Here is a 22,599-nt window from a genome sequence, read left to right as displayed (position 1 = left end):
GGTGGAGCAGGCTGGGGTCAGCATGGGGACACTGCTCTCGGGTCCTCAGACCCTCCTCCTTGAACCATGCCCTCTGGGTGCCCCTCTGGCCTGCAGGTGCTCTGGGGGAGGGGGCGGCCTGCAGGGCTGGGCATGGCTGTTGAGGGGCTCTGGGTGCCTGGGGCCAGCTCGGGCATGGGGTGTGGCAGCGGGCGGGGTTGGGCACAGGGGGCCCACCTCGTTAGCCTCCCGACACCCCCCACCCCACCCCAATTCCCTGAGTGCTCTCCCTGCCCTAGGCAGGGCAAGCCCAGGTCTGGGGGCTGCTGGGCTGGAACCCTGGACCAGAGCTCCAGGGAAGGCACTGGCTCTGCGGCGCCCGGACCCTGAGGGCCTTGGGAGCAGGACAGTCACCCAGGCTTTCCCCCCGAGAGGGTTCCTGGAAGATCAGAGCTGGAGGCCACCACGGAGAGGAGCTGGGGGGATGAGGACAGTGGGTGCGGCTGGGGCAGGGCAGCCACACGCAGCCTGCCTGCTCCTGGGCACAGAGAGACCCAGGCCTGGGCAGCCTCACACCTCCTTTCCACAGCGAGGAGCTGGCCCACACCTGGTTTCGTGGCCTGGCAGCCATGCTGCCTGCAGTGGCAGGGCCCCAGGAAGCAGCGGCTCCGGGCTGCACTCCCAGCCACAGGCAAAGGCCAGTTCAGGGACGCTTCCCAGCGGGATCTCACGGACCGCGTCCTGGTGTTTGGTGAGCAGGGCTGGGATGAAGGCAGCTGGCCCGACATGCCTTGGGAGGATGGGGCCCAGGCCGGAGCTCGCTACTCTATCGGGTCAGGCCTCCCCAGCGGCCAGCAACGGCCACAGAGCATGGCTAGTGTGGGGCACGTGGACAGGGACAAGGCCACAGGCAGCTAAAGGTTGCTCCAGGGTTCCAGGGTCCAGGAAGCCTCGGTGAGCAGGTGCGAGCGTGGGCTGGGGTGGGGGGGGGGGGCGGGCATGAGGGCAGAGCCACGGGAGCTGACCCTGGCGCCCTCAGCCCCGGAAGCCTGGGCCCCGCCCCCGTGCCTGCGCAGGGTCTCACGGTCGGAGGTGGCTGGGCGGCCTGGGATGAGTATCTGGTCAAGGACGACCCGGCAGAGGTGAGGGCTGGGGGAGGGGAGAGACTCAGTGCTCAGGGCCAGAACTGGGGACAGAGGAGGACAGGCCCCGGGTCCTGGCCCTGCGGGGCGAGGGGCACCTGCTCCGCCCCGTCCATCTGGGATCTCTGGGCAGTAAAGGGGAGGACCGGCCAGAAGACCTACGCGCAGTTCCTTGCTGGGCTGTGGCCCCCGCCTGCCAGCCCCTGCGCCCTGCGCGCAAGGCTCTGGGCCTCCACCCTCTGCGTCTCCAGGAGCCCCCGGAAAGCTGGGTGCTGGGACAGCCGCCTGAGACGGGGCCCAGGTCCCTGCCCCGAGCCCAGGTGGAGGGGCTGGACCCGTGGGGCAGGGCCTGATCATCCCCTGCAGACAAATCCCATCTCTTCCACTCAAGGCGGCCAAGCCGCTGGGTCAGGGAGGCCGCCTGTGAGCACAGCCCGGCCGGCAGCCCCGGGCCTGAGTGGCAGCGCGGGAAGGCGGCCCCAGGGCGCTGAGCAGGGAGGGCCTGGCGCCGCAGGACAGCGGCCTGGACGGGCGGCTGGGCCGGGGGTCCGCGCCGGCACCGGCGGCTCCACGCCCCGCTGCAGGCAACAAAGTCACGTTTGTAAAGCGAAACCGCACCTCCCGCGCGAACGCCACTCGGAGGCCGTCGGGGCGGCACGGACGCGCCCCGCTGCCTGCGGCCGCCCGCGTTCCTTCGCGGTGACGCCGGGGGGCCCCCGCGCCCCGCCGCGCCCGGGATGCCCGCCCGGCGCCGCTCCCGGCTTCAGGGCGCCCGCCTCCCCCGGGGAGGGGCCTGAGCGGCTTTAAACCGGGCGGCGCCGGGCGCGGCGGGGCGGCGAGCGGAGCGGCGAGCGCGCGGCGTGGCGGGCGCCGTCCGAGCAGGTGGGGCGGCCGCCGAGCGGAGCCGCAGCGCCTGCGGGGGCGCGGGGCCCGGGGCCTGCGGAGACCGCGGCGGGGGCGCGGGGCGGCCGGGGGGTCCGGGCTCCGGGGCCCTCCCGGCCAGCCCAGGCGGGCGGGGGTCCGCGCAGCCGCCCCCAGCTTGGGGCGCAGGGGGGAAGGCGGGGGGTCCCCGCACGGGCTGGCAGACACGGCCCGCAGGGCGAGGGTCTCGCCTGCCCAGCGGTTTCCGGGCAGGACTGGCGCGCGGCCGGGCGCGGCCCGCAGCTCAGGTTCCTCCCCGCCCTGCCCCCTGCCTGGCTTGCCGGTGCCAGCGCCCAGGGCATCGAGGCAATTAGGCTGACAAATGGAGAGGGTGGGGCGCCTCCGGCCGGTGCTGTGGCGCGGGAGGCCAGCTCACCCGCTGAGGGAGCTCCCTGCCGTCGGGCGTGGGTGGGCACAGGGACTCCTGCATGGGGCCATCTCAAGACCCTTGGGAGGCGGAGGTGGGAGGGGCTCTGCCGCGGGTCCCACCCTCCGTGGCTCGGCTTTCTCCTTTACTCCTCCATCAGGCCAAGGTTCTGTCTGACCCTTGATCTCCGCGGTCTGCACCCAGTACAGGTGGGCGGGATCTTTCCACGCTCCCCAAAGTGGGCCAAAGACCAAGGTCACTGCCTCTGTGTGTGAGCCTGAGGCAGCCTGGCCATCTGGTTCTGTTCTGATCGGGCTCAGGTGGATGGCCAGAGAGCCCCCTCGGCAACCCCCAGCCCAGGCTGGCGTGTGAGGGGCTGCCCTTCAGGGTGCTGGCCGAGGACACCCTCTCCCCGGGATGTGGCCCTCTGTCCTCAGGAACAGCCCTCCCACCTCTGTGCCCGTGAGCCGCCTGAAGTGGGGCCGCTCCCAGGAAGCCACAGGAGGGGCCTCCTCTCCGAGTCCCTTTCCCCTCCTGGGAAATGTGTTCAGCCCTCCCCCAGCTGCAAGGCCAGCCACCCCTCTGGCCAGAGCCATTCCCACTTCTGCTGGCAGCCGTCTCTCTGCGACACCTGTCTTTTGGCTTCTGTGAGGTCAGGCTTGTCCACCCTTGAACCTTCTTTGTCTCCCGCTTCCCAGGCCCTGGACGCCCCCCCACACGCCCTGGTCTGTCTCTCCTGAGCTCCGGACCCCTCTATCCAGCTGTTTCCCCAAGGTCCCCACTTCAGGCCCAAGGCACCCACTCCCAGGCCCCTCCTCACGTCCTGCCTGGTCAGGGACCAAGCCCAAGGTCACTGCTGACCAAGCAGGGCACGGCCCAGCCACGGCCACCCAGCTGCGTCGGGCAAACCTGCGGGCGTAGGGCCTCTCCCAGCCCTTTGTGCGGCCCCCCACCCCAAGGCCCTCAGGTCCCCGGCCCCCTCCCTCCCCAAATCCCTTCTGTGCAGGAAACTTGGGCCGCCTGCTCAGGAGCTCGTCTTTCTCCTCGGGTCCTCCTGTCTGGGCTCTGCCGCTCCCTGGCACGGCACAGCCTGCCGGGCCCACCCGGCTGCTCCTGGCCCTGTGGCCCGGAAAGCCGCCCCGCTCACCCTTGCCGGGCACCCAAGAGCCTCCTTTCCCTCCCGCCCTGGTCCCCTGCCAGACGTCAGATGACAGGCTCACTGTTCTAGCCACCCGAGGCTCCCTCTGGCTCCCAGGCCCTCTGAAGGCAGCCCTGGACCATGGCCCACTGTACGCAGGAAGCGGGCCCGTCCCCAGGCGGGGGGCGGGCAGCAAAGCGCCCAGGTCCGCTTGCAGAGGCAGAGTCTGACGCAGTTTCAGGGCGTGGCCTCGGGAGGGCTCCTGGGGGAGGAGGAGAGGAGGCAGGTGGTGGGGGGACAGGCTGACCCATGCTGCGGGTGCCTCCCAGGGGCTGGGCCCAGCACCTGGGCAGGGAAGCGGGCACAGGGGGCCTCAGCAGCTGCAGAGGAGTGCCTCTCGTGGGCCCAGCTGCGGGGGGAGCGGGGCCTGGGGGAGTCTAGGGTTCCGCCTCTGCAGAGCGGGCCACGGAGAGCTGCTCACAGCCCGGCTGGGCTCCAGCTGCAGTCAGGGGAGCTGCATGGGGAAATGTCACCAGAGAGGAGGGTCCCCATGCCCCGTGACCCAGCGGTCGGGGAGGACACATCTGAAATGTGTTTGTCGGGCTTGGCAGCTGGGCTCTGAGGTCACCTCAGCCAGGGCTGTGGAGCGGGGCCGAGGGCGCGTGGGGCCGAGCCTTCTCCCGAGACCCTGTATGGGGCCTTGGGGAGCGGGTCGGGAGGCGAGGGTGGGTGTGGACCAGGACCCGGGACTGCCGGTGTGGTTCCGGAACCAAGGCGGGGACTGGCTCCAGGGCAGGGAGGGAGCAGTTGCCGCAGCCCAGGCAGCTTCAGACAGCAGGAACGTATTCTCCCACAGTGGAGGGGCCAGAATCTGGAATCAGTGCTTCTGGCATTTGGTGGTGGTGCTGGGTTCTGGGACCTGAAGCTGCATGGCTCCAGACCGTCTCATCGGCTGGGCGTCCTCCCCATGTCTGTCTTCCTGCGAGGACACGGTCATGTTAGAATAAGGGCCTGTCTCCACCCCTGTGACCTCACCTTAATCTTAATTACATCTGCAAAGACCCTATTTCCAAACAAGGTCACAGTCCTAGGTCCTGACGGTCAGGACTTGGACGTACCTTTCAGGGAGACACAACATAACCTAGCAGAGAGGGGACAGGCCAGGAGGTGGACAAGGCTGGTGTGCAGTGTGATGGGGCAGAAGGGTAGGCACCTGTCTCCGTCCCTCAGAGGGTTGGGGCCCGCGGCTCTCGGCTGAGAGGGGACAGCTGCGGGGGCTGCGGGGTCTCTGAGCCAGCCGAGCGAGGACCGGCAGGGCTGGGAGACGGAGCCTGGCTCTGCCACAGCGCCCAGCGGGACCAGCACACGGGCACTGGGTCTCTGGTCTCCCAGGCCGCCTTGGCCAGGCGTGGGCACACAGAAGCCAGGGCCCAGAGGACACAGGGCCAGGGTGGGCAGAGTGGGACACGGCGGGGCTGAGGCGGGAGACTCAGGTCGGAGGGCGGAGATCTGGCTGAAGCCCGGTGGGGAGCCAGGAGGAGGCGTGAGTGGAGGCGGAGCCCTAACCCTGACGCTGCACCAGGACCCTGGGGGAGGGGGACAAGGGTGCAGGGTGGACGTGGAGGTCAGAGGATGGCTCGTGGGAGAAGACAGAGCCCGGACCCCCGGGGCTACCCTGGGGCCCCTGTGCTCTCGTGGCCCCCCGGGACCCACAGGGCAAGGTGGGGACTGGAGCTGCATGGGACGCCCCACCCCGGGGAAGGCCAGCGCACGGCAGGCAGGCCCAGGGCGCAGGGTTGATCTCCTAACCGCGTCTGCCTTCCCACCCACCTGGGCCATCCCAGGCCCCTCACGGAGCCTTTCTGTCCCCACAGGGAGCAGACAGCGGACCCTGGCCGAGCGAGTTCTGCACGATGAATGGCCACGCCGCTCCTCCTCTCGACCTGCGGGTCACCAGTGGCACTGAGACGGCTGCTGTCCCCAAGACCGTGAAGGCCGTGCTGGGCGCTAGCAGCCCCTCCGGGCCCCCGGCCAAGGCAGCCGCATCCACCCGGGCCGGGAGCATCTCCGGGGTGTACGTGGAGGCCTCGGGCCAGGCCCGGAGTCTCTACGCTGCCATGGAGCAGGGCCTCCTGTCCTCTGAGCTCGGGCTGGCTCTGCTGGAGGCCCAGGCGGCCACTGGGGGCCTGGTGGACCCCGCGCAGGGCCGGCTGCTCCTCGTACCTGAGGCTCTGCAGCAGGGCCTCGTGGGCCTGGAGCTGAAGGAGAAGCTGCTGGCCGCCGAGCGCGCCGTCACTGGGTACCCTGACCCCTATGGGGGTGGGAAGCTGGCCCTCTTCCAGGCCATCGGAAAGGGGGTTGTGGACAGGGCGCTGGGGTGGGGCTGGCTGGAGGCCCAGCTGGCCACGGGGGGCCTGGTGGACCCCATCCAGGGCATGCGTGTGGCCCCCGAGCTGGCCTGCCAGCAGGGCCTCCTGGACCAGGAGACGTGGCGCGAGCTGTCCGAGCTCGGGCCTGGCTCCGGTGCCCCAGGCTTCCTGGACCCCAACACGCTGGAGCGGCTGCCATACCGCGAGCTGCTGGGCAGGTGTGTGCAGGCTCCCAGCACGGGGCTGGCCCTGCTGCCCCTCAGGATCACTTTCCGTACCCTGAGCGGGGCGGTGAGCTCGGCCGAGCTGCTGGAGGTGGGGGTCCTGGACGAGGAGACAGCCCAAGGCCTGCGGGAGGGCCGACTGGCAGCGCCCGACGTGGGCACGCGGGCCGAGGTGCAGCGCTACCTGCACGGCACCGGCGGTGTGGCCGGGGTCGTTCTGCTGCCTGCAGGGCACAAGAAGAGCTTCTTCCAGGCCGCGGCCGAGCACCTGCTCCCCATGGGCGCCGCGCTTCCGCTCCTGGAGGCTCAGGCTGCCACCCGCACGCTGGTGGACCCCGCCACCGGCCGGCAGCTGTGCGTGGACGCGGCGGTCAGGGCAGGCCTGGTTGGCCCAGAGCTCCACGGGCCGCTCCTGACAGCAGAGCAGGCGGTGACGGGGTACCATGACCCCTTCAGTGGCACCCTCATCCCTCTATTCCAGGCCATGAAGAAGGAGCTGGTGGACAGACCTCTGGCACTGAGGCTCCTGGATGCCCAGTTGGCCACAGGCGGGCTCGTGTGTCCTGCCCGCAGGCTCCGGCTGCCCTTGGAAGCCGCTCTGCGCTTCGGCTGCCTGGACAAAGAGACTCAGCAGCACCTCTTGCAGGCGGCCGGCTTCGTGGACCCCGGCACACAGGAGAGCCTCAGCTACAGGGAGCTGCTGGCCCGCTGTGTCACCGACCCCGAGACGGGGCTGACCTTCCTGCCCATCTCCGTGCGGAGCCCTGGAGAGGAGCCACAGGGGCCCCCGTTCATCGAGCACAGCACCCAGCAGGCCTTGAGAGCTGCCACAGCCACCATCTCCGTGGGCGAGTTCCAGGGCCGGCCCCAGTCGCTCTGGGAGCTGCTTTTCTCCGAGGCAGTCCCCGTGGGGCAGAGGGTGACGCTGACCCAGCAGCACAGGGACGGGGCCCTCTCGCTAGGGGAGCTGGCAGCTGCACTGAGGGCCGCCCACGAGCAGGCCACAGCCGCTGCCAGGACCACGTTTGCCGGGCTGCGGGTCCCTGTGACGCCAGGAGAGCTGCTGGGAGCGGGGATCATTGACCAGGACGTGTACGAGCGGCTGGAACGAGGCCAGACCACAGCCCAGGCTGTGGGCAGCCTGCACGCCGTGCAGCGGTACTTGCGAGGCACCGGCTGCGTTGCTGGCCTGCTGCTGCCCGGGTCACAGGAGCCCCTCGGTGTCCACGAGGCTTGCAGGAAGGGGCTCCTCAGGCCCGGGACAGCCCTCATCCTCCTGGAGGCACAGGCGGCCACCGGCTTCATCATTGACCCAAAAGAAAACAAGAGGTACTCGGTGGAGGAGGCGCTGAGGGCCGGTGTCATTGGGCCTGACATGTTTGCGAAGCTGCTGTCGGCCGAGCGCGCCGTCACCGGCTACACCGACCCCTACACCGGGGAGCAGATCTCCCTCTTCCAGGCCATGAAGAAGGACCTCATCGTCCGGGACCATGGCATCCGCCTGCTGGAGGCCCAGATCGCCACGGGTGGCGTCATCGACCCCGTGCACAGCCACCGCGTGCCTGTGGACGTGGCCTACCAGCGCGGCTACCTCGACGAGGAGATGAGCCGCGTCCTGGAGGACCCCAGCGACGACACCAAGGGCTTCTTCGACCCCAACACGCACGAGAACCTCACCTACGTGCAGCTGCTGGAGCGCTGTGTGCGCGACCCCGACACGGGGCTCTACCTGCTGCCACTCACGAGCAAGCGGCCCCCGCTGGTGGACGCTGCCACCCGGCAGGCCTTCCAGAGCCTCAAGCTGTTGGTGAAGCACGGGCGGTTCCGGGGACAGAGGGTCTCCGCGTGGGCGCTGATCACCTCGGAGTGTGTCCGTGAGGAGTGCCGGAGGCAGCTCCTGCAGCAGTTCCGGCGGCACCAGCTCTCCCTGGAGCAGGTCTCCGAGCTGCTGGAGAGGGAGGTGGAGCGCTGGGCGGACGTCACACTGCCTGCGCTGCGGGGCCGGGTGACTGCCTGCCAGCTCCGGGAGGCCCACATCATTGACCAGGAGCTCCTAGACCAGGTGCTGGCGGGGACGGTCAGCCCCGAGGCCCTACTCCGCATGGACAGCGTCCGCAGCTACCTGCTTGGCTCGGGTGCTGTGGGTGGCGTGCTGCTGCAGCCCTCCAACCGGCCGCTCAGCATCTACCAGGCCATGAAGCAGAAGCTGCTAGGGCCAGGTGTGGCCCTGGCCCTGCTGGAGGCCCAGGCAGCCACCGGAGGCATGATGGACCCCCACAGTGCGGAGACCATGTCCGTGGGTGAGGCCGTGCGCCGGGGGCTGGTGGGGCCAGAGCTCTACGGCAGACTGAGGCGAGCTGAGGAGGCCGTCACTGGCTTTGTCGACCCCTTCTCTGGGGAGCGGGTGTCCCTGTTCCAGGCCATGAAGAAGGGCCTTGTCCCTGCCGACCAAGCTGTCCGTCTCCTGGAAGCCCAGGTAGCCACGGGAGGGGTCATCGACCCGAAAGGCCACCACCGCCTCCCCGTGTCTGTGGGCACCCAGCGTGGCTGCATCGACCGGGACACGGTGTCGGCCTTGTCCAGCTCCGAGACCTTCCCCACGCCGGACGGCCGGGGACACACCAGCTATGCCCAGCTCCTGGAGCAGTCTGTGAGGCACGAGACCTCCGGCCTTCACCTCCTGCCCCTGCCAGAAAGTGCTCCTGCGGTCCCCACGGACGAGCAGGTCCAGGAGACCCTGAAGGCCACTCCGGGGGCTGAAGGCGGCACGTCCCTCTGGGAGCTGCTGGCCTCCTGCCACTTCACGGAGGAGCAGCGGAGGGGCTTCCTGGAGGACTTCAGGGTGGGGAAGACCACGGTGCAGCAGCTACAGGCGGCCGTGCGGAGGCGGGTGCAGGGGGCGGAGCTCCTGGCGCAGGCCCGCCTCTCACTGTCCGGCCCACGGGGCAGGGTTCCCATCACCTGGCTGCTGGACGCTGGCGTCATCTCCCAGGAGACCCTGGAGGCCCTGGCTCAGGGCAAGCTGTCGCCGGCCGAGGTTGCAGTGCAGCCCGCGGTGCAGGCCTGCCTGTGGGGCACGGGCTGCGTGGCCGGTGTGCTCCTGCAGCCCTCAGGGGCCAAGGCGACCATCGCCCAGGCCGTGAGGGACGGCCTCATGCCCGCGGGCCTGGGGCAGAGACTGCTGGAGGCCCAGGTGGCGTCTGGCTCTCTTGTTGACCCTCTGACCAACCAGAGACTGTCAGTGGAGGGCGCAGTCAAGGCTGGCCTGGTGGCCGGGGCACTGAGCGAACAGCTCTGGCAGGTGGAGAGGGCAGTGGCCGGGTACGTGGACCCCTGCTCAGGGGGCGCCCTCTCACTATGGCAGGCCGTGCAGAAGGGCCTGGTGCCCCAGAGCGAGGGCTTTCCCCTCCTGCAGGCACAGCTGGCCACGGGGGGTGCGGTGGACCCTGTCCACGGGGTGCACCTGCCCCAGCCGGCAGCCTGCAGGCTTGGTCTTCTGGACGAGCAGACAAGCAGGGTGCTGACCTCGACAGATGAGGACAGCAAGTTCTTCTTTGACCCCAGCACACGGGAGAGGGTGACCTATGGGCAGCTCAAGGAGCGCTGTGTCCTGGACGCCGACACTGGCCTGTGGCTGCTGCCACTCCCCCAGGACACGGCGCTAGAGGTGGACGACCACACGGCAGTGGCCCTGAGGGCCATGAAGGTGCCAGTCGGGGCGGGGAGGTTCCGAGGGCTCAGCATGTCTCTCTGGGACCTGCTGCACTCGGAGTACGTCGGGCTCTGCAGGCGGCGGGAGCTGGCAGCCCTCTGTCAGTCCGGGAGGGCCACGGCCCTGCGGCAGGTGGTCAGTGCTGTCACCACCTTGATTGAGGCCTCAGAGAGACAGCACTCGCAGGCCGCCTTCAGGGGACTCCGGAAACAGCTGTCGGCCAGGGACCTATTCAGGTCCCAGCTGATCGACAAGAAGACGCTGGATGAGCTGACCCAGGGGAAGAAGACGGTGCAGGAGGTGACGGAGATGGACAGCGTGAGGCAGTTCTTGGAAGGAGGCAACTTCATCGCCGGGGTCCTTGTTCAGGACACAGAGGAGAAGATGAGCATCTCAGAGGCCATGTGGAAGGGCGTCCTGCGGCCGGGCACGGCCCTGGTGCTGCTGGAGGCGCAGGCGGCCACCGGCTTCATCATCGACCCCGTGCGCAACCAGAAGCTGTCCGTGGAGGAGGCGTTTGCGGCTGGGATGTTCGGCAGGGAAACCTACCAGAAGCTGCTGTCGGCCGAGCGCGCCGTCACCGGCTACACCGACCCCTACACCGGGGAGCAGATCTCCCTCTTCCAGGCCATGAAGAAGGACCTCATCGTCCGGGACCATGGCATCCGCCTGCTGGAGGCCCAGATTGCCACGGGCGGCATCATCGACCCCGTGCACAGCCACCGCGTGCCCGTGGACGTGGCCTACCAGCGCGGCTACTTCGACGCGGAGATGAATCGCGTCCTGCAGGACCCCAGCGACGACACCAAGGGCTTCTTCGATCCCAACACGCACGAGAACCTCACCTACCTGCAGCTGCTGGAGCGCTGCGTGGAGGATCCCGAGACAGGGCTCTACCTGCTGCAAGTTGTAAAGAAAGGAGAAACCTACGTGTATACAGATGAAGCCACGAGGCAAGCTCTGCAATCCAGAACTACCAAAATGCACGTGGGGAGGTTTGCCGACCAGATGGTCTCCTTCTGGGACCTGCTGTCCTCTCCGTACTTCACAGAGGAGAGGAAGAGAGGGCTCCTCCGGGAGTACAGAGCCCAGAAAGTCAGCCTAGAGCAGTTGCTGAAGGTCATCACCACAACAGTCGAAGACACAGAAAAGCAAAACCAGGCCATCAAGGTGGCAGGCATTGGAGGGGAAGTGACAGCTGCAGAGCTGTTCAACTCAGGGGTCATCGATAAGAAGACCCTGGACACCCTGCACCGCAGGGGGGCCGGGGGGCAGGACCTTTGCCAACTGCAGCACGTGAAGACATCCCTGGAAGGCAGTGGCTGCATTGCAGGGGTGACCACACCCTCCACCCAGGAGGTGGTGAGCGTCTACGAGGCCAGCAGGAAAGGACTTATCCCCCCAGGGTTTGCAGCCCAGCTGCTGGAGGCTCAGGCGGCCACAGGGTTCATGCTGGACCCCCACGGCCACCAGAGGCTCTCTGTGGATGAGGCCGTGGCTGCCGGCCTGGTGGGCGAAGAGCTGCAGGGAAGGCTCCTGCGTGCCGAGAAGGCAGCCAGGGGCTACACAGACCCGGCCACGGGACACACAATCTCGGTGTTTGAGGCGATGAAGAAAAACATGTTGCAGCGGGAGCTGGGGCTCAGACTGCTCGAGGTGCAGGTGGCCACTGGAGGCATCGTGGACCCGCTGCACCACCACCGGCTGCCGCTGGAGACCGCCTACCGACGCGGTCTTCTGGACCGGGACACGCACCCGCTTGTGGCGGAGCAGAAGTGCATGAATAAAAGGTTTGTGGATCCCAACACCCAGGAGAAGGTGACGTACCAAGAGCTGCAGCAGAGGAGCCACCGGGAGCAGGGCAGGGACTGGGCCCTGTTCCCTGTGATCAGCGATGCCCGGGACCCCTTGTTCATAGACCAGGCAACCAGGAAGGCCCTAGAGGCCGAGCGGGTGGAAGTAACGGTAGGAAGGTTCAAGGGCCAAAGGCCATCGGTCTGGGAACTGCTGAACTCAGAATATTTGACAGAGGACAAAAAACTTGAATTAGTATTAAAGTACAAAACGGACACAACACATACATTACAGAAGGTAGTAAAAGTCATCATCGAGGTGATTGAGGAAAAGGAAGAGGGGAACGAGCAGCTGTGGTTCAGAGGAATCAGGAGGCAGGTCACCGCCTCGGAGCTCCTCCAATCAGGCATCATCACTCAGGACATGATGCAGGACCTGCAAGCGGGTCGCAGCCGCGCGGAGGACCTCACAGAAAGTGAGGTAGTCAAGCGCTACCTGGAGGGCACCAGCTGCATCGCGGGCGTGCTGGTGCCCGCCAAGGACGAGCCCGGGCGCCAGGAGAAGATGAGCATCTACCAGGCCATGTGGAAGGGCGTCCTGCGGCCGGGCACGGCCCTGGTGCTGCTGGAGGCGCAGGCGGCCACCGGCTTCGTCATCGACCCCGTGCGCAACCAGAAGCTGTCCGTGGAGGAGGCGGTGGCCGCGGGCGTGGTGGGCGGCGAGCTCCAGGAGAAGCTGCTGTCGGCCGAGCGCGCCGTCACCGGCTACACCGACCCCTACACCGGGGAGCAGATCTCCCTCTTCCAGGCCATGAAGAAGGACCTCATCGTCCGGGACCATGGCATCCGCCTGCTGGAGGCCCAGATCGCCACGGGCGGCGTCATCGACCCCGTGCACAGCCACCGCGTGCCCGTGGACGTGGCCTACCAGCGCGGCTACTTCGACGAGGAGATGAGCCGCGTCCTGGAGGACCCCAGCGACGACACCAAGGGCTTCTTCGACCCCAACACGCACGAGAACCTCACCTACGTGCAGCTGCTGCGCCGCTGCGTGCGCGACCCCGACACGGGGCTCTACATGCTGCAGCTGGCCGGCCGGGGCTCCGCCGTGCACCAGCTGGGCGAGGAGCTGCGCGCCGCCCTGCGGGACACCCGCGTGACGCCGGGCTCGGGCCTCCTCGGGGGCCAGAGCGTCTCCGTCTGGGAGCTCCTCTTCTACCGGGAGGTGTCCGAGAGCCAGCGGCAGGACCTGCTGCGCCGGTACCGGGCGGGCTCGCTGACCGCGCAGGAGGTGGGCGCCGCCCTGGCCTCGCTGCTGGCCGAGGCCGAGGCTCGGGGGGCCCTGCGTGCCGCCACCATGGAGGTCCGGGTGGGCCGCCTGCGGGGGCCCGCGGTGCCCGTGTGGGACGTGCTGGCATCCAGCTACGTGAGCGGCGCCACGCGGGAGCAGCTGCTGGCCCAGTTCGCGTCGGGGGCGCTGGGCCTGCCCGCGCTGACCTGCAGGCTGAGCGCCATCATCGAGGAGGCCGAGGGGGCCCACGGGACCGGGCCCGAGCCCGAGCCCGCCCCGGCGGGCGCCGCCCCCGGCCAGCGGGAGCCCGGGCCCCACGGGCTCGGCGCCGGCGGTGACGGCGACGCGGGACCCTCCCCGGGCCAGGCCGAGGCCGAGGCCGCCGGGGCCGCCCAGGAGCGGGCCCTGCGGGCCGCCACCGTGGAGGTGCACGCCGGGCGGTTCCGCGGGCGGCCCGTCTCCGTGTGGGACGTCCTCTTCTCCTCCTACCTGAGCCAGGCCCGCCGGGACGAGCTCCTGGCCCAGCACGCGGCCGGCACCCTGGCCCTGCCCGCCCTGGGCGCCGTGCTCACCCAGGTCATCGAGGAGACGGAGGAGCGGCTGAGCAAGGTGTCCTTCCGGGGCCTGCGGCGCCAGGTGTCCGCGTCCGAGCTGCACACGTCCGGCATCCTGGGCCCCGAGACCCTGCGGGACCTGGCCCAGGGCACCAAGACCCTGCAGGAGGTGACGGAGATGGACTCGGTGAAGCGCTACCTGGAGGGCACCAGCTGCATCGCGGGCGTGCTGGTGCCCGCCAAGGACGAGCCCGGGCGCCAGGAGAAGATGAGCATCTACCAGGCCATGTGGAAGGGCGTCCTGCGGCCGGGCACGGCCCTGGTGCTGCTGGAGGCGCAGGCGGCCACCGGCTTCGTCATCGACCCCGTGCGCAACCAGAAGCTGTCCGTGGAGGAGGCGGTGGCCGCGGGCGTGGTGGGCGGCGAGCTCCAGGAGAAGCTGCTGTCGGCCGAGCGCGCCGTCACCGGCTACACCGACCCCTACACCGGGGAGCAGATCTCCCTCTTCCAGGCCATGAAGAAGGACCTCATCGTCCGGGACCATGGCATCCGCCTGCTGGAGGCCCAGATCGCCACGGGCGGCGTCATCGACCCCGTGCACAGCCACCGCGTGCCCGTGGACGTGGCCTACCAGCGCGGCTACTTCGACGAGGAGATGAGCCGCGTCCTGGAGGACCCCAGCGACGACACCAAGGGCTTCTTCGACCCCAACACGCACGAGAACCTCACCTACGTGCAGCTGCTGCGCCGCTGCGTGCGCGACCCCGACACGGGGCTCTACATGCTGCAGCTGGCCGGCCGGGGCTCCGCCGTGCACCAGCTGGGCGAGGAGCTGCGCGCCGCCCTGCGGGACACCCGCGTGACGCCGGGCTCGGGCCTCCTCGGGGGCCAGAGCGTCTCCGTCTGGGAGCTCCTCTTCTACCGGGAGGTGTCCGAGAGCCAGCGGCAGGACCTGCTGCGCCGGTACCGGGCGGGCTCGCTGACCGCGCAGGAGGTGGGCGCCGCCCTGGCCTCGCTGCTGGCCGAGGCCGAGGCTCGGGGGGCCCTGCGTGCCGCCACCATGGAGGTCCGGGTGGGCCGCCTGCGGGGGCCCGCGGTGCCCGTGTGGGACGTGCTGGCATCCAGCTACGTGAGCGGCGCCACGCGGGAGCAGCTGCTGGCCCAGTTCGCGTCGGGGGCGCTGGGCCTGCCCGCGCTGACCTGCAGGCTGAGCGCCATCATCGAGGAGGCCGAGGGGGCCCACGGGACCGGGCCCGAGCCCGAGCCCGCCCCGGCGGGCGCCGCCCCCGGCCAGCGGGAGCCCGGGCCCCACGGGCTCGGCGCCGGCGGTGACGGCGACGCGGGACCCTCCCCGGGCCAGGCCGAGGCCGAGGCCGCCGGGGCCGCCCAGGAGCGGGCCCTGCGGGCCGCCACCGTGGAGGTGCACGCCGGGCGGTTCCGCGGGCGGCCCGTCTCCGTGTGGGACGTCCTCTTCTCCTCCTACCTGAGCCAGGCCCGCCGGGACGAGCTCCTGGCCCAGCACGCGGCCGGCACCCTGGCCCTGCCCGCCCTGGGCGCCGTGCTCACCCAGGTCATCGAGGAGACGGAGGAGCGGCTGAGCAAGGTGTCCTTCCGGGGCCTGCGGCGCCAGGTGTCCGCGTCCGAGCTGCACACGTCCGGCATCCTGGGCCCCGAGACCCTGCGGGACCTGGCCCAGGGCACCAAGACCCTGCAGGAGGTGACGGAGATGGACTCGGTGAAGCGCTACCTGGAGGGCACCAGCTGCATCGCGGGCGTGCTGGTGCCCGCCAAGGACGAGCCCGGGCGCCAGGAGAAGATGAGCATCTACCAGGCCATGTGGAAGGGCGTCCTGCGGCCGGGCACGGCCCTGGTGCTGCTGGAGGCGCAGGCGGCCACCGGCTTCGTCATCGACCCCGTGCGCAACCAGAAGCTGTCCGTGGAGGAGGCGGTGGCCGCGGGCGTGGTGGGCGGCGAGCTCCAGGAGAAGCTGCTGTCGGCCGAGCGCGCCGTCACCGGCTACACCGACCCCTACACCGGGGAGCAGATCTCCCTCTTCCAGGCCATGAAGAAGGACCTCATCGTCCGGGACCATGGCATCCGCCTGCTGGAGGCCCAGATCGCCACGGGCGGCGTCATCGACCCCGTGCACAGCCACCGCGTGCCCGTGGACGTGGCCTACCAGCGCGGCTACTTCGACGAGGAGATGAGCCGCGTCCTGGAGGACCCCAGCGACGACACCAAGGGCTTCTTCGACCCCAACACGCACGAGAACCTCACCTACGTGCAGCTGCTGCGCCGCTGCGTGCGCGACCCCGACACGGGGCTCTACATGCTGCAGCTGGCCGGCCGGGGCTCCGCCGTGCACCAGCTGGGCGAGGAGCTGCGCGCCGCCCTGCGGGACACCCGCGTGACGCCGGGCTCGGGCCTCCTCGGGGGCCAGAGCGTCTCCGTCTGGGAGCTCCTCTTCTACCGGGAGGTGTCCGAGAGCCAGCGGCAGGACCTGCTGCGCCGGTACCGGGCGGGCTCGCTGACCGCGCAGGAGGTGGGCGCCGCCCTGGCCTCGCTGCTGGCCGAGGCCGAGGCTCGGGGGGCCCTGCGTGCCGCCACCATGGAGGTCCGGGTGGGCCGCCTGCGGGGGCCCGCGGTGCCCGTGTGGGACGTGCTGGCATCCAGCTACGTGAGCGGCGCCACGCGGGAGCAGCTGCTGGCCCAGTTCGCGTCGGGGGCGCTGGGCCTGCCCGCGCTGACCTGCAGGCTGAGCGCCATCATCGAGGAGGCCGAGGGGGCCCACGGGACCGGGCCCGAGCCCGAGCCCGCCCCGGCGGGCGCCGCCCCCGGCCAGCGGGAGCCCGGGCCCCACGGGCTCGGCGCCGGCGGTGACGGCGACGCGGGACCCTCCCCGGGCCAGGCCGAGGCCGAGGCCGCCGGGGCCGCCCAGGAGCGGGCCCTGCGGGCCGCCACCGTGGAGGTGCACGCCGGGCGGTTCCGCGGGCGGCCCGTCTCCGTGTGGGACGTCCTCTTCTCCTCCTACCTGAGCCAGGCCCGCCGGGACGAGCTCCTGGCCCAGCACGCGGCCGGCACCCTGGCCCTGCCCGCCCTGGGCGCCGTGCTCACCCAGGTCATCGAGGAGACGGAGGAGCGGCTGAGCAAGGTGTCCTTCCGGGGCCTGCGGCGCCAGGTGTCCGCGTCCGAGCTGCACACGTCCGGCATCCTGGGCCCCGAGACCCTGCGGGACCTGGCCCAGGGCACCAAGACCCTGCAGGAGGTGACGGAGATGGACTCGGTGAAGCGCTACCTGGAGGGCACCAGCTGCATCGCGGGCGTGCTGGTGCCCGCCAAGGACGAGCCCGGGCGCCAGGAGAAGATGAGCATCTACCAGGCCATGTGGAAGGGCGTCCTGCGGCCGGGCACGGCCCTGGTGCTGCTGGAGGCGCAGGCGGCCACCGGCTTCGTCATCGACCCCGTGCGCAACCAGAAGCTGTCCGTGGAGGAGGCGGTGGCCGCGGGCGTGGTGGGCGGCGAGCTCCAGGAGAAGCTGCTGTCGGCCGAGCGCGCCGTCACCGGCTACACCGACCCCTACACCGGGGAGCAGATCTCCCTCTTCCAGGCCATGAAGAAGGACCTCATCGTCCGGGACCATGGCATCCGCCTGCTGGAGGCCCAGATCGCCACGGGCGGCGTCATCGACCCCGTGCACAGCCACCGCGTGCCCGTGGACGTGGCCTACCAGCGCGGCTACTTCGACGAGGAGATGAGCCGCGTCCTGGAGGACCCCAGCGACGACACCAAGGGCTTCTTCGACCCCAACACGCACGAGAACCTCACCTACGTGCAGCTGCTGCGCCGCTGCGTGCGCGACCCCGACACGGGGCTCTACATGCTGCAGCTGGCCGGCCGGGGCTCCGCCGTGCACCAGCTGGGCGAGGAGCTGCGCGCCGCCCTGCGGGACACCCGCGTGACGCCGGGCTCGGGCCTCCTCGGGGGCCAGAGCGTCTCCGTCTGGGAGCTCCTCTTCTACCGGGAGGTGTCCGAGAGCCAGCGGCAGGACCTGCTGCGCCGGTACCGGGCGGGCTCGCTGACCGCGCAGGAGGTGGGCGCCGCCCTGGCCTCGCTGCTGGCCGAGGCCGAGGCTCGGGGGGCCCTGCGTGCCGCCACCATGGAGGTCCGGGTGGGCCGCCTGCGGGGGCCCGCGGTGCCCGTGTGGGACGTGCTGGCATCCAGCTACGTGAGCGGCGCCACGCGGGAGCAGCTGCTGGCCCAGTTCGCGTCGGGGGCGCTGGGCCTGCCCGCGCTGACCTGCAGGCTGAGCGCCATCATCGAGGAGGCCGAGGGGGCCCACGGGACCGGGCCCGAGCCCGAGCCCGCCCCGGCGGGCGCCGCCCCCGGCCAGCGGGAGCCCGGGCCCCACGGGCTCGGCGCCGGCGGTGACGGCGACGCGGGACCCTCCCCGGGCCAGGCCGAGGCCGAGGCCGCCGGGGCCGCCCAGGAGCGGGCCCTGCGGGCCGCCACCGTGGAGGTGCACGCCGGGCGGTTCCGCGGGCGGCCCGTCTCCGTGTGGGACGTCCTCTTCTCCTCCTACCTGAGCCAGGCCCGCCGGGACGAGCTCCTGGCCCAGCACGCGGCCGGCACCCTGGCCCTGCCCGCCCTGGGCGCCGTGCTCACCCAGGTCATCGAGGAGACGGAGGAGCGGCTGAGCAAGGTGTCCTTCCGGGGCCTGCGGCGCCAGGTGTCCGCGTCCGAGCTGCACACGTCCGGCATCCTGGGCCCCGAGACCCTGCGGGACCTGGCCCAGGGCACCAAGACCCTGCAGGAGGTGACGGAGATGGACTCGGTGAAGCGCTACCTGGAGGGCACCAGCTGCATCGCGGGCGTGCTGGTGCCCGCCAAGGACGAGCCCGGGCGCCAGGAGAAGATGAGCATCTACCAGGCCATGTGGAAGGGCGTCCTGCGGCCGGGCACGGCCCTGGTGCTGCTGGAGGCGCAGGCGGCCACCGGCTTCGTCATCGACCCCGTGCGCAACCAGAAGCTGTCCGTGGAGGAGGCGGTGGCCGCGGGCGTGGTGGGCGGCGAGCTCCAGGAGAAGCTGCTGTCGGCCGAGCGCGCCGTCACCGGCTACACCGACCCCTACACCGGGGAGCAGATCTCCCTCTTCCAGGCCATGAAGAAGGACCTCATCGTCCGGGACCATGGCATCCGCCTGCTGGAGGCCCAGATCGCCACGGGCGGCGTCATCGACCCCGTGCACAGCCACCGCGTGCCCGTGGACGTGGCCTACCAGCGCGGCTACTTCGACGAGGAGATGAGCCGCGTCCTGGAGGACCCCAGCGACGACACCAAGGGCTTCTTCGACCCCAACACGCACGAGAACCTCACCTACGTGCAGCTGCTGCGCCGCTGCGTGCGCGACCCCGACACGGGGCTCTACATGCTGCAGCTGGCCGGCCGGGGCTCCGCCGTGCACCAGCTGGGCGAGGAGCTGCGCGCCGCCCTGCGGGACACCCGCGTGACGCCGGGCTCGGGCCTCCTCGGGGGCCAGAGCGTCTCCGTCTGGGAGCTCCTCTTCTACCGGGAGGTGTCCGAGAGCCAGCGGCAGGACCTGCTGCGCCGGTACCGGGCGGGCTCGCTGACCGCGCAGGAGGTGGGCGCCGCCCTGGCCTCGCTGCTGGCCGAGGCCGAGGCTCGGGGGGCCCTGCGTGCCGCCACCATGGAGGTCCGGGTGGGCCACCTGCGGGGGCCCGCGGTGCCCGTGTGGGACGTGCTGGCATCCAGCTACGTGAGCGGCGCCACGCGGGAGCAGCTGCTGGCCCAGTTCGCGTCGGGGGCGCTGGGCCTGCCCGCGCTGACCTGCAGGCTGAGCGCCATCATCGAGGAGGCCGAGGGGGCCCACGGGACCGGGCCCGAGCCCGAGCCCGCCCCGGCGGGCGCCGCCCCCGGCCAGCGGGAGCCCGGGCCCCACGGGCTCGGCGCCGGCGGTGACGGCGACGCGGGACCCTCCCCGGGCCAGGCCGAGGCCGAGGCCGCCGGGGCCGCCCAGGAGCGGGCCCTGCGGGCCGCCACCGTGGAGGTGCACGCCGGGCGGTTCCGCGGGCGGCCCGTCTCCGTGTGGGACGTCCTCTTCTCCTCCTACCTGAGCCAGGCCCGCCGGGACGAGCTCCTGGCCCAGCACGCGGCCGGCACCCTGGCCCTGCCCGCCCTGGGCGCCGTGCTCACCCAGGTCATCGAGGAGACGGAGGAGCGGCTGAGCAAGGTGTCCTTCCGGGGCCTGCGGCGCCAGGTGTCCGCGTCCGAGCTGCACACGTCCGGCATCCTGGGCCCCGAGACCCTGCGGGACCTGGCCCAGGGCACCAAGACCCTGCAGGAGGTGACGGAGATGGACTCGGTGAAGCGCTACCTGGAGGGCACCAGCTGCATCGCGGGCGTGCTGGTGCCCGCCAAGGACGAGCCCGGGCGCCAGGAGAAGATGAGCATCTACCAGGCCATGTGGAAGGGCGTCCTGCGGCCGGGCACGGCCCTGGTGCTGCTGGAGGCGCAGGCGGCCACCGGCTTCGTCATCGACCCCGTGCGCAACCAGAAGCTGTCCGTGGAGGAGGCGGTGGCCGCGGGCGTGGTGGGCGGCGAGCTCCAGGAGAAGCTGCTGTCGGCCGAGCGCGCCGTCACCGGCTACACCGACCCCTACACCGGGGAGCAGATCTCCCTCTTCCAGGCCATGAAGAAGGACCTCATCGTCCGGGACCATGGCATCCGCCTGCTGGAGGCCCAGATCGCCACGGGCGGCGTCATCGACCCCGTGCACAGCCACCGCGTGCCCGTGGACGTGGCCTACCAGCGCGGCTACTTCGACGAGGAGATGAGCCGCGTCCTGGAGGACCCCAGCGACGACACCAAGGGCTTCTTCGACCCCAACACGCACGAGAACCTCACTTATAAACAGCTGATGCAGCGGGCTGCTCGTGACCCCGAAACAGGTCTATTATTTCTGTGTCTTTTTGTAAAGTGAGTGGGTATTTTTTCTAATGGTGGCCTTTTTTCTATTCTCAAAAATGTATGACAATATTTCTGAAGGTTTTTCTTGGTGTGGCGACGTTTCTGTTCAGTATGTTTCGCTTACTCACTTGTCGGACTACCTGCCCCTGTCTTTCGTCTTTTATTGCTTTGGTTCTTCATCGCATTAAATGAAAAGGAGTATTCTTTGTGCCGTTTTTGTCTTCACTCCTGGTATTATTTGTTCTGATTTTTGAACTAAATTTCACAAGTGGCTATTTTGATAGACGCTTTTGCATTTAGAGCGAAGGAGTCTTTCTCCTTACCTGGCCTGTGCCCCTGCAGTGTGTCCGTGAATGTGTTATGTTCCTGTTTTAATTAAACACATTTCTTTCAACTATGGGTTACCGTTTTGTTCCTTCTAAACCATTTCCTATCAATTTCTCACTTTAGTCATTGGCCTTTGGTTCTCAGTTTGAGGTCCACCTGCTATGTTTTTCCATCCTCTGCTTTGGGGAGGCAGAGGCTGATTCTGCCACTTGGTCCAGCTCTCCCAGCTCTCTCAGCTCTCCCAGTGGCCATGACCCCCTTGTTTGGCCTCACTAGCTTTGTTTTCGAGGTGTTGCCTTTACAATTTACAAAGAATTGTGTGTGTGTCAACAATGTTCTCCTCTTTAATTTCATTTTTTGAGGGTTCATCCACAAATACTCTTTTTGTTGCAGATATAAGAGTTTAAACAAGGAAAATAAGCAGTGACAATGTCAGTGACATACTGTGGTATCCAGAATGGTCTGTGCTTACACTGAGCGCAGGTTCCTCTCAGGCTCTCGGGTGAGCCTGGAACATCAGACATTTGTTGGAGAGTGTTTGGCTGGGGCAGGTGACAGCCGGCCAAGTCTTGCTGGTCCCTCCTTTACAACCCAGAGAGTTCTGAGCAGTGAGTGATATTTTGGCAGAATCAGCTGGGGTGGGGAGGGGTGGGGAGTGCATGCTGGTCCACCGGGATGACAGCAGTGGAGTTTCGTCCATGTAGAACATTGGGAGAAAGAGAGGTGTCCCAGGTGACTCTGGGAGATCAGCAGTGCTGGAGGCCTTTGAACAAAGCAAGAGGAGCAGGAGTGCAGGGTTGTGGTTTAAATTTGAGGGAAGGCAGACACATGCTTCCACTACTTTTCTCTCCAGAAAGAGAAGGTGAAGGGTGGGTGAGGACTCAGCAGGTGTGCGTGGGAGGAGACTGTGGAAAGGTAGTGGGCGTTTGGGATAAAGGGGTTTTAGACAAAACTTCTAAAGCACATCTCCTGTTGATGTGGCTGGAGAGTGTGGGGTCAGGGCTCGCCTCTGACAGCTGAGCTGTTCCGGGAGAGCCACCAGCAGAAGGCAGAGAGCAGGTGGGTAGCAGCCATCCTGGAAGGTGGGCAGGCGGGTGTGCAGACATGGTCGGGAAGCACCGAACCGCGGGCCCATGGGAGGTCTGTGGTCACTAATTAAAGTCCACCTTCTCGTGTAGTTTTTTGTTCCCTTCAGTGACCCTCTCACGTGTTCCTTCGGGGAGGGGGGGCGTGCCGGCAAAGCTGGCCTCCCCGACGCCCGTCCCTGGCCTTCCCCCAGACGCTGGCGGTGCAACCCCGGGCCGAGCGGGCTGCGCCCGGCCCGCTTCACGCTGGGTTCACCCCAAGGCGGGAGCCTAGGGACTGGGCCGGGTTTCGGGATGAGCGCGGCAGGACTGCGGTGGGGGAGCGGTGGAGAAAGTACGAGCGGCTCCCAGAGCTGGGCAGGGCCGGTCCGCGCAGGCCGCCGCGCGCCCGGGGAGGCCCCGACGGACCCGGCTCCAGGCCGCCACGGAAAGCCCTGCGCCGGGCCGCTCGGCCGAGGCTGGTCCTGCGGCAGCCGAGAGCAGCGGGGCCCGCGAGGAGCCTGGCTGGGACCCGGCCGCTGCCAGGGAGGGGGCCTCGGGAGGCGCGGGTACACGAGGGGCGGGGCCTCCGCGGGTGGGCGGGGGCACCGGCGGGGCGGCCTCCGCGGGGCGGGGCCTTCGCGGGTGTGGGCGGGGTCGCGGGCGGGGGCTCGGCCGGGGCGGAGCTCCACGCGCCTGGGCGCTGGGCGGCGCACAGGTGGGGCCTCCGCCGG

General features: G+C 69.3%; 2 protein-coding genes across 2 annotated transcripts; one reads left to right on the top strand and one right to left on the bottom strand.

Moving 5' to 3' along the window:
• Positions 1 to 1,529: 1,529 nt before the first annotated feature.
• Positions 1,530 to 5,287, bottom strand: LOC130854330 (basic proline-rich protein-like). Its single transcript, XM_057737022.1, has 4 exons — positions 4,761 to 5,287; positions 3,893 to 3,956; positions 3,271 to 3,809; positions 1,530 to 2,394 (listed from the first exon to the last, which is right to left on the bottom strand). Exons 1-4 carry the CDS (start codon positions 5,285 to 5,287, stop codon positions 1,530 to 1,532), a joined length of 1,995 nt encoding a protein of 664 aa, XP_057593005.1.
• On the top strand, positions 1,936 to 20,860 carry EPPK1 (epiplakin 1). The gene is made up of 2 exons (XM_057736683.1): positions 1,936 to 2,003; positions 5,422 to 20,860. The coding sequence occupies exon 2, from the start codon at positions 5,461 to 5,463 to the stop codon at positions 20,485 to 20,487; it is 15,027 nt and encodes a 5,008-aa protein (XP_057592666.1). The 5' UTR covers positions 1,936 to 2,003; positions 5,422 to 5,460; the 3' UTR covers positions 20,488 to 20,860.
• The last annotated feature ends 1,739 nt before the right edge of the window (positions 20,861 to 22,599 follow it).

Source organism: Hippopotamus amphibius, chromosome 5 (genome assembly GCF_030028045.1).
Source record: "Hippopotamus amphibius kiboko isolate mHipAmp2 chromosome 5, mHipAmp2.hap2, whole genome shotgun sequence".
Taxonomy (NCBI): Eukaryota; Metazoa; Chordata; class Mammalia; order Artiodactyla; family Hippopotamidae; genus Hippopotamus; species Hippopotamus amphibius.
This window is presented reverse-complemented; position numbering and strand designations above follow the sequence as displayed.

Coding starts and splice junctions, on each gene's coding strand:
- EPPK1 (XM_057736683.1), top strand. CDS start 5,461: ATGAATGGCCACGCCGCTCCTCCTCTCGACCTGCGGGTCACCAGTGGC.
- LOC130854330 (XM_057737022.1), bottom strand. CDS start 5,287: ATGCAGCTCCAGTCCCCACCTTGCCCTGTGGGTCCCGGGGGGCCACGA. Junction 3,810..3,892: donor GTGCCCGCTTCCCTGCCCAG/GTGCTGGGCCCA, acceptor CTCCTCCCCCAG/GAGCCCTCCCGAGGCCACGC. Junction 2,395..3,270: donor GCTGGGCCGTGCCCTGCTTG/GTCAGCAGTGAC, acceptor CCCGCGCCACAG/CACCGGCCGGAGGCGCCCCA.